Raw genomic sequence first — 18,605 nt, 5'->3', positions numbered from 1 at the left:
ACACAGGAAATTCCTCAGACAGAATATTTATTTCCAATGCATCCTTCCTAATCTATTCCCATACAATGGCAAACAACAGCGTGAATCCTCCAAAACAAGAAACCAGGTTTTTCATTTTGCAGGAGACAGATGAAGCTCAAGAAAACTGAATTCCAGGAGGGAATGACAATCCTTTCAAAGTCATCCACATATAGACCAGAACACAAGAATACAATTAATTTGTCATTAAGTGAGAGTGCATTTTTATGCAGTCAAATATGTACCTGGATACTTTTACATATATATTTAATAAAAGCCGGACAAAAGAATGAATAATGATGCACTAGTCAGAATGTCAGCAGTTAAGCTGCAGACACGACAAAGTAGCTTAACAATTAAAGATGTTTTCTTTTTTCTTATAAAATTATTTGATTAATGTTTGAAATTAACTTTGTGGTTCATCGTCAAAGAACACTACCTCAACAAACTATATCCTAGAACAGAGCTGTAAAGATAACTAATCTGATCAATTAAAACTGTGTTTTAAATTGCATTATCCCATACTGCTCAGGGATTTATTCACAATTAATGCAATCCCAAATGGGCCAAGCTCTCACACTCCCACAGAGTAAAGCATGATCAGTGTCAATCAAACCTTAGTTGTGGTGGCTAAAGGTACATCTTTGTGCTCTCTCTCCTGTCACAGCATTGATGAAAGAGGTATGGAGATGAGGAGGATATGTAGGGTATTTTCTGACAGCTTTAGAAACTTGGAAAGCTTTAAGGAAAGTCTAGAATAGACACATTTGCAAAAAAGCACAAAGCTCTCTTTAAAAAATTACTTTAGAAATCAAGCTAAGAAACAGAATAAGGGCATTTTCCTTATGGTATACTTAAGACAAACTTGGTAGTTTTACATTTGGGCAGTATTTCGGTTCCCTGGATATCAGATCAGATATCAAAATCCCAGACAAATGGCATTTTATACAATCAGTATGCAAAAGGAGCAAGCACTTCTGAAATCTTCTCAGATATACAAAGATATATAGAACATTAAAAAGTAGAGTTGTCTGTAAGTTTAACTTTTTTATTTTCCACATATGAAAAGAAATGAAGTTGTCTGATTAAGAACGCAACAGTTGAGAACAAGCTCAGGGCTCAGCATGAAGCTATATATTTGTACATTTGTGTATACTGCGTGTATATTTGTATAAGTCTTCCTATTCACAGTGCCACTGTTATTCTTAGATCCAGCTGTTTTACACTCATTGCCAGATGGCGCTTTTATGTACAATTCTGATCAAGTACAATATGTGACACAGTATTGGAAAAAAATAGCTATTTAGGAATAAGTACACTGGTGCCTCTGAAAATACAAACAACTCCAAAAAAACTCATCTGAAAAACACGTGCGAGTTGAACATATAAAGCAAGTGGTGAGAGTTTTTATGTTTTCACACGGCCGTTCATGGGCTCTATTATTTCTACACTGACGTCAGTTTTTAGTGAAGGGACTCCAGTAAATGAGCTAAACTTCAAGAGACAGGACAGTAATAACTGGTCATTAGAAAGCAAGCTCTCTGGCCAAAAAGTGAAGTTTCTGTGCTTGAAAAGCACAGCTTATATCTATGGTTGCATATTACATTGTATTGCATCCCAGAAGAGAAAAGAGAACCAGAGTAGAAAAGGATATTCACATCATAAACAGTTTCCATGCTACTGCCATTACAAGAAATAGAAAATGGGAGCCCCGAGTTACCAGTTTAGCGGGAAACTGAGTTCTCTGCTAGCGCTTTTACTGACCGTGCCTAAAGATGATCATGGCAAGCAAATGTTATTCTCTACTCTATTCAAGTCACTAATTCAGTACGATGTGCAGAGGTCAGGATGACAAATGGAAATGAAAATAGGCAATTCATCTTTAATGCTGATGTAAATAAAACTCAGAGAACTACTTCTATATGTATCTGTTAAAACACCTTTTACATGCAGAAAAATAAACAGAAGTGGACACAGGAAGGAGGAAGATTGTGAAAACTACTTATAAAAAAGCATGGGGAATGAAAAAGTACTGGCAGACATCAAGCTCTCTATGCTACTGCAGCACGTTCAGCAGACTCTAGAGAACCATCTAAAGAGGGCACATCAAGCCAGATTTTCCTCTTAAGAATGAAGGATAATTCCCTTATTTCCTTACATTGCAGAATTAAATGATGAAAAATTTTAAAGGAAACATGAATTAGAAAAGAACCATCATGATGCTATTCTGTACTAAAGTAGATCACTTTCTTAATCAAAACTCTTCTAAGTAACTGCTTATGACTTCTTTGACTGTTCTGCTTTTAGTCAAACTAAAAATGGAAGACAGACATTAAAGTGAACGAATCTCTAAAAATAAAAATGTAATTATTTGGTTATTTGTTACCTAAAGATTAAAATAATTAGGTGGGTGATATTTATAATACCTCTTTGGCAAATGTTTCATGTTTAACTGCTATTTCCAGTACTGAAAAATACCATTGTCCAAGAAAACAGTATTTTATGAATAAGATTCTAAAATAAAGGAAGGAAAGAGTCTAGTCCTTATTACTAAGTGAAACATTTCCTACCAGGATGTGACTGCATTTAATTGACAGGGATGCCAAGACAGTCATTTCTCTGGCAAATAAATTCTCAGTTTAAGGACTGAAATATTCCATTAGTTGCTACCATGCATCACTGAAAGTGTACATATTCACTTTAAAGAAAAGTGTTCTATATACATTTTGTGGTACTAGGAGACAACGATTCAAGCTGGTGGCTTGTAAAAAGTAGAAGCATTGAATAAACAATAGAATAATCTTAATGAAGGGTATCGGAATAATCCCTATAGTTTCCAAAATTAATAACCTTCATTCTTTCCACCAAGAACGATTATTTTTGTGATTTTGTTTAGAACCTTTCTTAAAAGGTGAGTTAAGTACTGCTTCTTACTAAGAAAAGTCAATTCAGATTAAAGCAGATGTATTGGATCACAACTGCGCCCGTATTTTGTAACGGAGTATGGTACAGAGATCCCTAAGTTTGTGACAGAACCAGAATTAGTACAAGGCATACTGTGCCGCAACACGAAGCTGCTTAATTGGCTCTGCTGAGATGTAGGACTAACTGGTATAGAGGATACCATGTTCATGAAGCTGCACTATTTTCTGACCTCGGATCTCTCCAAACAGCATTACACTGGACATACCATTTCATGCGGTACTAGTCTGGGAGAGCGTCTGTTAGAGTGATGAACTGGGTAGCACAGAAATGCTCTTAGTTCACCCTCCTCTCACAGCTGTGACGACACTCATTTTGCCTCCAGTCACCTTCCCTGTACCGTGAATATAGCAGAGGGAGCAATGAGTCCCTCTGTATGTGGGACCTTCAGTATGAGCCTTATCGATTTCCTCAGTGTCTTCCACTAGAATTAATCGTGACACACATGCTTGCCTGACAAAACTCAGCGGTCTTTCCACTCTTTCCCCTTCCTTCACTATCTAAGAAAGCGGCGGTGTTATTCCCATCTTTCTCGATGCCCCTTATGTATGAAGTCATGTAGGATTCCTTTGTGGACATACCTGCCGTTGCATCTGCAAATCTACTGACAGGTTAAGAGTCTTGGATGAATTGATCACTGGCATTTTGTTTCAGACAAATGCTGGCACTACTACTCTTCAGCTTTGGATTGAAGACGTGATTTTTGTCACTCTGTGCGGAAGATCAAACGACAGCTAAGTGTCCATGGCACAGGCGGAATACAACAGCTATAGAATGCCTTGTCAAGGGGAAGCACACAATGGTGTATGTCACTGTCTGGTGTGAGCACTAGATCCTGTTTGTCTCCACTGCTCCTGGCCAAGCCGTAGTCTCTGTTGTTCCACTTGTGTTGTTGAGGATATCACAAGCCCTCCTCTCACCCTACCTTCAATATTCCCCGTTTGACCAAATTCTAAAAGGAATTACTTTTACTAATCATGCACTTGGGGATCTTAAATAGCCTGATATATCACTACATTTGATTCTACATTGCTGAAATGGGTGTCAGGTCAGCTGCTAATACAGAATAAAGCAGAATTTTTCAGTGCAGGGATATAGCTGGGGAGTATCTAACCTGAATTAACCTACTAATGAGTATTTACCAAAAAAAAAAAAAAAAAAAAAAAAAAAAGACAAAGACATATGCGTGGGAAGAAAGCAGGGTAAGAGAGAAGGCGGAGAAAACAAAGGAAAAGCGTGCAAGTAGAGTATATTAACTTGAGGTTGCTGAATTTAAACTGCAGCTGGGACTTAAACGTTGGCTGAAAAAACCGAGCAACCTACAGTTAAAACACTTTTCTATCCCCATTGACAGAGCAGCCAATAAGCCAGTGGCAGTACATGGATTAGGTGGCCCACAGAAAGCTGAAGCACCCCAGAGAAATCTCCCACGTTGTCAGTTTTGCCCTCCTGGAGGAAAACAATCGAACAAAGGCTTCTAGAATGCAGTGCCTAAAAATAATTATATAATCCCTTATTTTCACAAAAGACAATTGCCCCGACAAATAGCTGTATTTCGTTCGTCTGAAATTGAAACATAAGCAGAAACAGATTTTATTCTATTTGACACTTTTGACCTGGATATGTTGGGCACCCAGAAGCTTTGCCACTGTGCTTTAGAAAGTTTTTAAAAAGATCTTCAGAAAAGCGCTTATGTGCTTCAGTGGTGACACATTAAAGAAAAATTTGCTAAAATTAATGAGAACACTCACTGCAGCGTTAAGAAGGAAAAATTATTGTCCTCAATTCAAGAGAGCTCAAGATAGAACTTGAGTTTTCCCATGACTTGGCATGGGAAAGACATGACAAAGAAAATCTCTGCCTTAGTTATTTGTGTTATGCTTGACACATCTCACATACAAAGGCATGGCTTGAAACTCACACGATACAGAGCTGACATCCATATATTCAAGAATGCCTTTTGCTGGTGCTACCACCTACCTAAATATCAGTGTGTAGAGATGTCAACAGTGAAATGTCTGATTTTCTGAGTCACACAGGGATTGTTTTAGAACGTAACCACTGCCATTACAGACAGCTAGGCTGGCTCACAGGGAGTGTCTCCAGCATACTCTCTTAACCGTTGCAGCAATGGCAAGCCTAAAACTAGTTTGGAGAAAAGCAGCAAATACGTAGTCCTAGAGCTTTAAAATGCTATTGATACTTCAGACTATCATCCTCCCAAAATAATTGGATTCAACAGAATAATATTCTATTAAGTCCCTTTTTATTGGTTTCTTCTGTGTTAGGCTACCAATTTACCTGTTACACCACTGACAGTGTCCAGCTTGATATGAAAACAAGGGTGGACTATGAATGATATCAAAGAGGATATTCCTAGTTACACTGGTTTTGTATCAAACCATCACGTACCTCAAAAGGTCAGGATGAAACTGCCTATTGCCTGGCCAAAGCTACAACACTATATGATAATGTTGGTGTAAATCTAAAAAATACCGAGATGCTGTGCAGATTTTTACTGGCTCACTGTATCTTGGGAGAAATCTATCAAACCCAGGAGTTGGAAATCTGAACAGATATGCAAGATATGATGCTCATACTGTCTAATTCATTCAGAGTTTTTCAGAAGTGTTCCTGCCAGTCTCCTAAGACACTTTTTTCCTCCTGCAAACTGTAATTTTTTGGCAAATATTCTTCCCCTGTATTTCTTATCCTAGTCTTGAATTGGAAAGATTCTACATATGCCCAACGAAGATAAAAACTGTAATTTTGCAACAGTATGTATAATCTCAACACACAAAAGTAGTTTTTCTCTCTATTCATTCTACAGAATCAATGTGACTGTGTTCAATCTAGTTTACATAAGATCTTTTTCCCATTCTTGAGTTATTTTGGTAGACCATGCACTATTATAAAGTTCTTCGCACCCAGGCGATGAGACCCAAGCACTGATTTGAAGTAGATGAATGGAGCAATTTAAAGATGTATAATTGCTGCAGGAAAGGAGGGAAAGGAAAATGTACTAAAATACTCACTTCGACGAATCTATGAAGTATATTACAAGAGCACCAATACTAAGAGCGAAGACTAAGACAACCTACAAAAGAAAAGAAAAGAGTCATTATTTAACAGTGTTAAAGTGAAACATTTATTCTTTTACACACAAAAAAGACAGGAAAAATAAATCATAAACTAGTATTTTTTAATTTCAGCTGTCATTTTCTTTAGAAAGCTACTCCTGCTTGAATTTCAAACACTATATATTATCATACAATGCTTTCTTGCACTGAAAAAGAGACACAAACAAGTTGAATCCTAGCTCAGGGAAACCCAGTACACAGTTAGGTCCTAGATCCTAAGCTCTGCTAAACTATATTCTTTCATTTCAAACGGCAAGCAATCCTACTGCATGGCATTCAAATCACACTATAGCTTTATCAGACCTATCCTTCAGGACGGCAGTAAGTTTCTGCTCACTGGTAGGCAAACCAAGAGTGATGACAGATTAAACTGAATTTCCATTTATATACATGGTCGTGAAATCCACAGGATAAGCGTAAGGCTATGTAAAAACATGTAGTTACTCTGCACGACTGTCCACTGAGACCGTAGTTAACTCTCACACAGGCTAAAAGAACAGCTTGATGCAGCATGTCCTGATACAATGAATACATACCCTGGGCACCTTGTAGTCCCAATGTTTTTCCCCCTTTAAATCTGTTAAAGTTTTCAAACCAAATCATTTTGTTAGGTCTAGCATCCAGCCCTTATTAACAAGGTAGAACTTGCTTTTCTGGCTAGCGCCGCAGAAGCTGGATTAATCACATCTCCGTCTGTCTCTAATTTCTTTTTTCTGAACATAAAGCCAATACAATTGTCTGTTCTACTGGCTCCCAAAGATTTTCCAACATTGTGGGAAGATTTAGTTTCACATCCTACCCAAAGCAGGTCTGCATCTACACAGGACAGCGTAACTGAAATTTCTGCACTCAAATTTTGGCTTGAGAAATCACGAAGTACACAATAGTTCGTGTACCCATTGCAACTTAGATTTCTGATACCCTCACTCCAGGTTTCGGTCTCCTGAACAATGCCATCCACTGGGTAATCTGGATTCTGAAAACATGAACCCAATAAGCTATTTTTTGTATCTTAGAACGCAATTCTTCTGGAAGAAATCAGAAAAGATTCCTGTCTGCTGCACTAAGGATGGCAAACAGATGGAAAATGATGTCTCCTGCAACTCATCTGATCTGCTGGTCTACAGAATCAAAACAAAATGTCCCTTAGTTTTCTGGCAGGCACGTCTCAAGTAGCTGCTTAGAAGTAACGTCCCTTAAAATAAACCCAGAGAATTGATCACTCAGGATTGGGTATAGCAGGGTACTAACTAAGGGGACATGCAGCCCCTCAAACTGCCAGTTAAAATACAACTGCTTAGGTCAGAAGTGGCTAAAATTTAAGACGCTATCTAAACCTCAACTGCTCAAGCAACAGACGAGCACCGAAAGAAAAATTTCTTCATTCAACGTAGGCTTCAGACCTTTTTCTGAAGCTGCCGTTTTAGGAAGGAGCCTGACAGTCATAGTGCAAGCCACACAAGGGAACGCGCAATGTGTTAATTCTAAGTAGACTTACTGAAACAACAATGTAGAAGTTTCTCTACTCTCAGCTATCACTCAATGCTGTAATGGCAGTATCTGAAGCAAGGTATAATTATAATTATATAATCAAACTCTGGAGCTGTACAGGGCCAAAACAAACATGCACGTATTTTCCAATAAAAGAAAGAAACTCATTAATTTCTTAATAGTATGTAATCACTACAACTTGTTAAAAATATTCTATTCAACTGAAAGTTTAAATTAATTTTTCGTTCCTTTTAGATCTTGCTGACCATAACTTTTTGCTTTGTGAATGTCTGAGAAAGAGTATTTTGCCTGAGTACAAGTACCTGGTATCTTATCCGATGCATTATCACCCAAATCAGTGAGATCTGTCAGTCCAATTCAAGGACTGAAGCATGAAACTCTTCAAATAACATTTTTACTACCTAAGTCTAATATAATGGTAACATCTAGAGTTTGAATCTTCTTTCATTAAACTACATTATTGATCAGATGCATGCAGCTGTTGCAAGGTGAAATAAGCTATTAAATCCATATCAATTGGTAAGAATCTGTGCTGGCTTTGGCTGGGATGGAGTTAGTTTTCTTCCCCATAGCTAGTATGGGGCTGTGGTTTGGGTTTGGGCTGGAAACAGTGTTGAAAACACAGGGATGTTTTGGTTACTGCTGAGCAGTGCTGACACAGGGTCAAGGCCTTTTCTGCCTCTCACCCCACCCCACCAGCGAGCAGGCTGGGGGGGCACAAGGAGCTGGGAGGGGACACAGCCGGGACAGCTGACCCCAACTGACCCAAGGAATATTCCACACCCTATGGCATCATGCTCAGTATATAAAGCTGGGGGAAGAAGAAGGAAGGGGGGGGGACATTCGGAGCGATGGCGTTTGTCTTCCCAAGTCACCGTGACGCGTGATGGAGCCCTGCTTTCCTGGAGATGGCTGAACACCTGCCTGCCGATGGGAAGCAGTGAATGAATTCCTTGTTTTGCTTTGCTTGCGTGCGCGGCTTTTGCTTCCCCTATTAAACTGTCTTGATCTCAACCCACGAGTTTTCTCACTTTTACCCTTCCGATTCTCTCCCCCATCCCACCAGGGAGGAGTGAAGCGGCTGCGCGGGGCTTAGTTGCCGGCTGGGGATAAACCACAACAGTCTCACCATCTCATAAGAAACTAATGTGGTGAATAGAACTTGTGGATTGTCAACTGACAATATACCCCAAATTACGATTAGCAGTGATCCCAAGGCCTGTTTTTCTCTGAATTAAGTTACTGGGAATCAAATTGATTGTGCACACCCTGCCCCACCCCTTGCAGTATTCCAAGCCACACACAATCACAGTTTGTATCCGAATCAAATCTGCTCTGTTCTCTAGCTCTAGAATTATTTAGTATCAGTATTTTTCTCGGGAAGTCTTTACATATTTTTTTAAAAACAGAGTTAACCAAGATGCTGAGGGTTTTGGGAAGACAGCGCTTACATCTTTGGTGAAAATTTTTATTTGACTCACACCAGTTTTAAACACAGCTATTCAATCTTACATGGTTTAAAGTCAAGTATTAAAGGTGACGTTTTAGCCTACATTGTTCAGAATCATTTATATACTAACAGCACCATCAAAACCACTATTAAATGCAGGTATCTCCTTAAAAAAAACCCCAAAACAAAGCAAACAACCAACGAACAAACAACCAAAAAACCCAACCCCCCAAAAAAACCCAAAATCAAAACAGATTCACCCTATAGCACGAGTTTTGAGCTCAGGGATGCCGAAACGACCATTTAATGCTGAGAATGAAATTTGAGAAACTAAACTTGTAATCTGTTTGGGACTCTATGACACTCTTCTCATTCTTTCTAGTTTTGCAAAGTACACAAGTAAAGCTGGACTTTTATTTTCCATTTCACATAGAAAGTCTTAGGGCACAACATTCAGTCATTGCCTACTAGCCAAAGGAGTCCTCTAAAACAAAACCAGCATAACTGTATACCAGCCTTGCATTTTAGTTATCTCCAATCCCTTAATAATCATCACTGTGCTGCTTAAATAATGTTATGTAGATTCTGGGTAAGATCTTCCAAGACACTTAAGGAATTTAAATGTTCTATGACAATTCATATAACTGCCACTAAAATGCAAATATCTAAATTTTGCAAGAAGCTCCAGATTCCCATGCTACACCAAATAGCGAGATATGTATGCAAAACTACACCATTCCCCTATTGTAATACATATCTGATTTTAAATCAAGGCTTGTTTTCTCTTCTATTGCCCCAAAACACATACCTAACATTACAATTCATAACGTCCCCAAAAATCACAGAAAGGGCATCAGAAGAGAATGGAATCTTAAACTCCATTTTTATCCTGCTAGCAGAGAAACACTTTTTTCCTTTGCTAAGGGACAGAGGTATTGAGCTGAACTTGAATACATCAAGTGTGTGGAAAAAGCAGGGCCTGAACCAATCCGGTTAGAGTTATATTAAAATTTTAAAAAAGGAAATTAATACCCTTCCATGCTATGTAAACACATTTGATAGAGTCTCAGATGCAAGTTTTTTTGCTGTATTCCCATCTAAAAAAGCTGAATGCAACCTGGTCATTCAGACCCAGGGAGACAACTATTGAGTCTAGATTCAGATTAGAGTCTTTGCTAGATTGTCATGGGAGATAACACCTATTTTGGGGAACTTACTACACCTGAAGAGAGGTATGAACATAGACAGACCGATACCCCAAAACTCACAGCAACTAGGATCTAAGGGAGGGGAAAAAAGCATATATGTATGTGAATTATTGCCTTTTTTGCTAACCAGGCCATGGGGAGAAGCTTGCTTGCTCTGTTTATTATTCCAATGCATTTGGCACAACTTTGCATTTGCTACGCATCTATTATAACTTCTCTCTGTCTGGAAGGAAAGTATCTTTTGATTTGTAATAACTTACTGTTTGTTTACGATTAAGAAATGTGAAGTCTTCTGCTAGCAGCTACACTAACTAAGCACTTAGTATCAAGTTAAAAATAAACACCAATCTGATTAAAGGAAAGAGGGGGAAAAACATGGAATAGTTGCTGCATATCCTTAAATCTTTCCTAAAAAAAAAATATCCAGCCACAGAGTTCAACAAAAGTGTACAATGCCTTTTTGAGGCAGGAGTCAGAGAAACCGCAGATAAAATCCACTTAAAGAAAACTGTAAAAATGTTTTGCTCTCCACTGCTAGCAAGGTGCTCCAGAAGAGCTTTGACTGCTCTGTTGCAGTCAAACTGCAGTCAAACTTTATGCATCCACATTAAGGACAGAAAAGAAGGCAAAAAAAAAAAAAAACAAACCCTGGAAATTTTAATAAGGGTGTAGCAACATAATAAAACTGCAGGGAAAGTACAGGCATTGAGAAAATACTACCAGAATTAAGCCATGATAACTGTGAAGGGGATCAGCACACCTTCCAGGACCAGGCCTATGTAACGAAAGGATGAGAGTGATGATCGAACGGGTGGCACTGTTTCCCCTACAAGTGCATTGAACTAATGTCCTGGCATTATTGAAGAAACGTGGGAAAATGGAAAGGCTGTTCGCATTAGAGAGGACGGCTACAGTTAATACATCTACAACAATGAGTAATGTAAGGACTCTAGAGCAGGAACTTCAATCTCTCGTTACCCTGTAACGTCTGAACGTTGTGTGGAACACGAAACAGAACTCACTGACGTTTCAAAGGTAAAATCTTGCTTAAACAATACGGAACTATCCAAACATCATTAATACAAAGTAGCATAGAACTCAAGATAAAAGCGGGGGGGGGGGGGGGGGGAAGGAATAGTTGCCTGTTGTTATACGCCTCTCAACATTAAATATTAAAATAAGAAGTACACAGTGAAAAGAAAAAACTTCCAGGAATCCTGTAACCCCTAACACTTCAGGGCACCAGAGAATCCTTATTTTGTTATCTGATGACAATCTGTTGTGTATTGTTCTTCAGAAATATCTGTCTGAAACTCTTATCATTCCAAGGTTAAATTTTTCAACCCTAAGCCTACTGTACTGCTTAGAATATATTAAGTTGTTAATTACTGATATTTTTAGAATTTCACTTAATTTTAATTTCTACGTCCATACAGTAAATTCTGTTAATGAACTACTGAGTTTTTTCATATGACGCTTTAAAATAAAGCTTTATTAGCTTTTATGTTTCAAATTACATAAGGAGAATACAAATTATTTCTCATAATCATAAAGTGACATCCTCAAGGATCCACTAATTTTGGAACACTAAAGCTGGCATTAGTAATAACCTCAATAGCCTGAGGTTTTGACCTAATTTGAATCAGAATTTACATACTTCAAATAGAAAAAACAAACTTCCTTTAACCATGAAAATGGAAATCAATTGTATTTCTTTTATAGACAAACAGAATTTACTTGTCTGGATTTGTTAGGAATGAAACCTGCATTGCTAAGGACACACCAGCTGCAAGTTACATTTCAGAAGTAGGAATTACTTAATCCTTGCTTGGCAATCCCAGCATTAATTCGCAGACTCTAGGATATGCACCAGCATCCGTGCAATTACTGCAGTTTAACAAAAGTAAGACTTGAGCAAGTCTAGACCGCAGAGGAGCCAAAAGGGCTTACTTAAATTGATGTCTCATTAACTGATACCCTATATGCAAACAACAATTCAGAAAGCATTCCATGTAGGCAAAGCCATAAGTGGTAAGAAATTATGCACTGCAGCTGATATAAACAGCTGAGCAATTAATATCTCTTAGGTTACTATAAATACAAATGAAGCAAGTGCTATGTACTATGATGCAATGTAGATTCTTGCTTTAAAAATCAGTGTTCTCCACTCTTTTTTTTTGGTAGCACTTACTTCATTAAGATGTTTTTATTAATATTACCTTTGGACACATCACAGTGAACTAAAGCAGGTGCATGATGTTAAATTATACAATTCATATTAGTTCATCCAACAAAATGGTCTTCAGAACTTTGTGATTTGTCAAGACAAATAAAATGCGATACATATTTTTTATAGCAATCAATAGTAAATTTCTGTTTAGGGACTTTTTTCCCCACTATGCCCTGATACCCAGGAGTAAAGCAGGAATGAGGATCTCTCAAATCCATCAGCAGGACCTAGTACCATGCTGTGGGTGGAGCTGTAGACTGACTTTTCTCCGGGCTTAAACACATTGCCCTGTCTCCAGTCTTTCTGCCCCTGCTTCTTTACCTGGTCCCTCCCAGGCCAATGTATAAATAACTAAAACGACGAAGGCAAAAGTACGAAATATCCACCACCTACTCTATGAGGTCATGAATTCTTAAGGAGGTCACTCTACCTCATTCAGGTTTGCAAGATCATATTTCTTACTGATGAAACGCTCTCAATATCTTCCAGAACAACTGCATACAACGGCGGCTTCTCTTTAAAGAAAACTATCTAACCACACGCCAGTGGTCGTGAGCCACCTTACAAGAGCAGGCCAGGAAATGCAAGCAAACGAGGGCTAAAGTGGGTGAATAGGAGGAGAGAGATAAAGCGATAAAATAATGAAAAGACAAAATAAGATTCCATCTTGTTCCTACCAGCAATAAATAATAAATGAAAAGTTCGAACAAGGATTCTAAGAAACTGGGAAATTTCCTGTCGTTTACCTTTTAGTCACAAATATAGGGAAACAGATTTTGCAGTTAATACACTCCCTGTATAAGAGCCACGCTTGATGGAACATAATACTATAAAGAAGAAGCAGTGATATATGCCTTGGTTCTCATGCGAGTACAGGCAAAGTGTAAATTCTACAGTCAGCACCTGCTGTTGACGGCAGGATACGTGCGAACAGCTATGAATCTTAAGGGATGTGTCTGCTGGGTAGCGTGCTAGCTAGTAAATCTGTCTCGGTGACTTATCGATCCTGCCGTTTTGCATGCAGAAGAGGCAGGCAGTGCCGCGGGGGGAACCAACCCAACACATTTCTACTATTTCTTCCACGCTTTGAATGTCAGCTAGGATTTAGCATCCAGTTCTAGAAGGAACTAAGCACCTCCGAGCTGGACATTGAGTAACCCCATCTCTCAGGGAAGTCAGAAAAGGTTCAAGAGCACACAGTCCTGAAGAGCCTTTACTAACTCTTAGTTTTGACCCTGAAGCAATTAAAGTACTAAATCCAAACTTTGCAACTTTGATAGCCACATTAAAGACTTCTCAGAAACCCAGACTTGAAAACGTTTGCATGCCAGTTACTTCCTTTCAATTACATTTTCTGCTTTTTGATTTTGTTTACCTTCATTACACAACAAGGAGTTAACTAAAAAGTTAATTAGCTATTAAATTCTACAGTAACCAAATTAGTCCCCAACATGCATTAAAAGGAGTACTGAAAACTTTGGCAGCTTTACAAGATTCTTCGCTATATAAATTTTCCCCTTTGGCAAAGCTCATACAGACTTACCATTTACCAAGAAAAGTCAAATTTTATCCAAAAGAGGAGGTGAAGGGGAGTGAGAAATTACTATCTGATAAACCAATAGGCAGTAAGGTCTCAGTGAACTTCTCTAGGAAAATTCATAGCAAGGATTTCATTTTAAAAATAAAAGGCAGCAGTAAAGTAGGTCAGCATGAGCTCTGGACGATGATCAAGAGCAATCAGGAGACTCGGCTATATCCCTAGTGCTGCCACTCATGCGGTGTGTGACCTAAAGCATATTACTTGACCTCTCCAGGCTTCCGATTCTCCCTCTTGCTTTCCTTTGGCAAGGATACTGCATGTCAACTCATTTGGGCAACAGCTGTCTTTCATTACAGGTGTTTGCAAGGGATCTGGCACAGCTGAGACCTCTACTGCTGCCACAATAATAACAAAAAGCCTGAGTAGGACACTGCGTAACAGTGTCAGCGCCATCTATGAGAGCAAAGGGACGTTCTTTATTAAAGGGCTTTATTTAAATAGAAAGGCGTCAGTATCTCTTTCTAAGAGAAACTTCTTGTTTATCTTTCCGGAATTACATTTTTGGTCCCATTAAGCCACTACCCAGTATGGTAGGGTTTTAATTTATTACTGAATCTAAAATTATGTATTTATTGTAAATATATCTTAAAAAACACAGTTCATATTTAATGCATCTCTTTCTACACGCTTGCGTAATAGTGATAAGAAATACAGAAACAAAGTTGCTGGGAGAGAAAACAGATACAGCAGATACAGAAAAGTTACCAAAAAAAAAAGAAAAATTAGCCACATATTCAGTTCCCACATATTGAACTTACGCTTCTGAACAGTAATTTGAGTATTATCTGCAAGGTACAGGCAAGACGCATGGTAAAGACCTGGATCACTGTGAGCTTGCCTAACTATTCATAACTGTAGTAAGTAATTAAGGTAACAGGTCACTGGGAGTAGGATACGTGACATCTCTGAATAAAACCACACAAAACAGAATTAGCAAATTCAGCCTGTCTGCCATCAGCTGCATTTTATTCTCTCTCCAATAAAAGATTCAACTTTTTTACATACGCTTTAACAGACTACCTCTCATTTGAGCAGACTGCTTGAAATTAAGAAGGGTCTTTCTTATTAAAGGGGTGCTGTGGGATCAAAATTCAGGAATCATTAGAGTAGACACCAGACTCAGGAATACGAAAAATCAAAGCAGGAAATAAACCAAAGAAAATGAGTATCTTGATGCACTTTTGTTTCCCACACACATTCCCAATCTCATCTGAGGAAGAATTTTGAAAAAAGGAAATGTCTTTGCTATGTCCTGTTCTGTACGTGCTTCTAATATGTGTTAATAGTTCAGCTTTATTTTTCTTTCTTTATCAAAGTGATTTTTTTCCTCAACTTTCCACTGCCATATTGACAATAAAATGAAAATTTCTGTTCAATCCATAAATTTGAAAAGACTGAGACTTTCTAATTAGTGAAAAAATACAAGACAAAAAGTCCCATCTGTTAATAGTGCTCTGTAGCTTGAAGTTAATTAGGTTTGCTGGGAGAGTGCCTGGCAATATGACCAATTAAAGTGCATGCAACTTTTCCAATTCGGTATTTAATTTCATTAGTCAAAAAAATAGCAGTACTTTCTATCACAATGTGCCATTTTCTAGAGCTAAAGGCATAGCATTATATGTATGTAAATATGTGTGTGCGTGCATATATATATATATATATATATATATATATATATATATTCTTTCTTTCCTCCAACCTGAAAGGTCCTTCCTCCTGATTACCTAGCAGTCATCCAAATCGCCTCCCATTAAGGTCAACAAAAATAAAAGTCACTTTTTGTATATTGGTAAAAGCGTAACTCACCCTCGTTTCCAGTGGCTGCATGACTGGCTCTACAGCCGCACTGAACAAAAGAGTTATGCGGGTAACAGTTACCTACAAACTATTCTTCCAGGTGTCAGCGTTCTCATTTTCAAGTTCCTCGTAGTCTTGACTGTAGATAAGGGCCATCAGTGAGCCTACTGGAATGTCATTTTAGAGAAATGAGTGACTGACCTGTCAAACAATCAAAAGCGTGCTAACTGAAAAGCCAACAAGCTCAACTGCAAAGCTGCTCAGAGGCAACGGAACCCAGCTCTAGAGCGTGGTCCCCCTACTGCATACAACCCAGCAGGAGAGTAGCACTCATAATGTTAATTATTCACAGTCCCATCCCCAGTGCTAGGCCTGGGGAAAGCCTCTGCTCACTGTGTCACGCCCTGAAATGCAGTCTACGGTAATTAATTTTTTTGTTGGTGTTTCTGTGTTCCTATGTTTCAGTTGTGGCTGAACACTTTTTATCTCCAGATGAAGAACTGGAACCAAATAACTTCAGGTGGAACTCTCTGTTCTGATAATACCTCATCCCACCTCTGGATAAAGAAAGCGATCGAGGTAAGTGAGATGAAGAAGAAAGCAAAGACTCTTGCACTTTCTGGTATAGTGCCTACGCAAAAAAATCTCCACCTGTGCGTGGAACATCTTGAAAAGCACAAAAGTGCACTAACTTATGGAAAGAATAAAAGAGACAAGATATTGCCCCAAAACCATCACCAGAATCTGTGTAATTAATTTAGAAAATAATTTAACTACAGTGGTTCAACGTCAGGGAAATTCATCACCTGCAACAAAGGAAATCAAATAAGGTCTATACCACTAAAAAGTAATCATTTGCCAACAGTTAACCCACCCCTGTATCTGGCATACCACAATACAGGACTGAAAATTAATAAACTGTAAAACAAAAAAAAAATTACTGGCAAATGCTGTCTTTTTAAAGTAAGCAATTTTCTAGTTCTTAATCAGTATTTGTTTGAAACAAAAAAAACCCCCAAAACCTAAGCAAACAAATTGCACTGCTGCTCTTCTCTTTACTTCAATATACTGTACTCCTCACCAGTTCCCATCAGCAATTTGTTAACTGAACAACAACATAAGAGAACATCCAAGAAACCGTCAAGGAAAAAACAAGATAGAAACCAAAGAATGGTGGTACAAATGCCAGAAAAGAATAAGATAATAGGGGAAAGAAAATGCGGTGTATTTTAAATGTTGAAATCAGAAATATATTTTTGGAGACAAGGGTTTGGGGTAAAAAACCACTAGCAAGTGCTCTCAGGAATGAATGAAGTTGCAAATGTGGACCTGAGAATTTAGGCCTGATCCTGCAACCCCTAGTGTGTCGTTACAGTATTATACATATTAACACTGCTGCTAAAGGATCTTCAAGCTTTATTGCCATGTCATAAGAAAAGACTAAAAGGAACTACATTTCTTTGTGAATGGATCACTTCAAGGATTACTTTTAATGAAATCGTTTACCTTGCACACTCAAATTAACGCTAGATTGTGTGGCGGACAAAAAGAATCCTCACATTCCTCAGTCATTTGGACATTAGCGTCTGACATGCAACCTACACGACAGTCAGTCATGTCAATAACTGCTGAAAGAGGAATGAGAGGAGGACTAATTAAAAGAGGTTACTTCCTCTTGCTAAGGTTTTATGATTGAATGGGTTGGGTAAGTTCATTTTCTCAGATTTGCTGTTACTACTCTTAAATTTTCAAATAGCAGAACTCCACAAACACAGAAACAATGACCTCCCTTGTCGATTGTGTCGGTTCTTAGTCACAAGAACTCACACGTACGGCAAAGGGGGATGCATCAATTAAATGAAATATGAAACGCGTGTTTCATATTTAATGAAATATGTTACACATGAAATGAAATATGAAACACATCAATGAACAAAATCAATGCGAGGAAACACTGCTAAATAGGAAGGGGGAAAACTATTGTTGATGGAGTTAAACAACATAGTATTTTTGAAAGTCACCTTTGTAAGCACGTTTGTACTCCTTTTTCTCTGGCATTGTTTGTCCTTCAGTCATTTTGCCAAAATCGATAGCTTTGACTGATAGCCACAGGAAAACATCTCTCATACCAATCTGCTTTGAAGACTGAGAAATTGACTTTTTTGATCGTTAGGAATAAATCTAAACCTACTTAATCACCCAGCTTTATATGAGAATTTGCGAATACAAACGCTGCCTTTAATTAGCGTACAAAAGAAACCTATAGAGAGAGAGCAAGTCTGAGCAGTGACTGTAAATTGTAGCACTGACTAAATTCTAGTCATTGTACAGACCTAAGATGTCTGATAATTCTATCCAAGAGCATATACCTCAACTTATCTCAGAACAGCAAATAAAACCAGCACAATACTTTTCCAGGGGCTACTGCAACGTATAATTCTAATCAGAACTCTCAATTTCCCATGGCAACATAAATACAGACAATGTGAGCTCTTGTTTTTAGACTAATTTGAACTGAAAAGCCTGCCAATTAGTTCTTTGACATAGTCATTAATCATCCGATATGAGATCTCTACGTAATTAGATAACAAAATTTAGCAATTTCACTGGAGCAGCTAAACCTAAAGTAGACAAATGTTCAGGGTTGTGGTGGTCTTGGTTTATGGGG

At 38.2% G+C, this 18,605-nt stretch overlaps 1 protein-coding gene across 30 annotated transcripts in view; it reads right to left on the bottom strand.

Annotated features, from left to right (window-relative positions):
* KCNMA1 (potassium calcium-activated channel subfamily M alpha 1) overlaps positions 1 to 18,605 on the bottom strand; it is a 519,886-nt gene that overhangs the window by 267,774 nt on the left and 233,507 nt on the right. For all 30 annotated transcript variants that reach the window (XM_076338440.1, XM_076338419.1, XM_076338420.1 and 27 more), the window contains one exon: positions 6,036 to 6,097. In XM_076338440.1, the coding sequence (XP_076194555.1) occupies positions 6,036 to 6,097 (62 nt within the window). The remainder of the gene's footprint in view (positions 1 to 6,035; positions 6,098 to 18,605) is intronic.

The sequence above is a fragment of the Aptenodytes patagonicus genome, chromosome 5 (assembly GCF_965638725.1).
Source record: "Aptenodytes patagonicus chromosome 5, bAptPat1.pri.cur, whole genome shotgun sequence".
Taxonomy (NCBI): Eukaryota; Metazoa; Chordata; class Aves; order Sphenisciformes; family Spheniscidae; genus Aptenodytes; species Aptenodytes patagonicus.
Note: the sequence above shows the minus strand (reverse complement) of the source record. Positions and strands in the feature narration are given on the sequence as shown.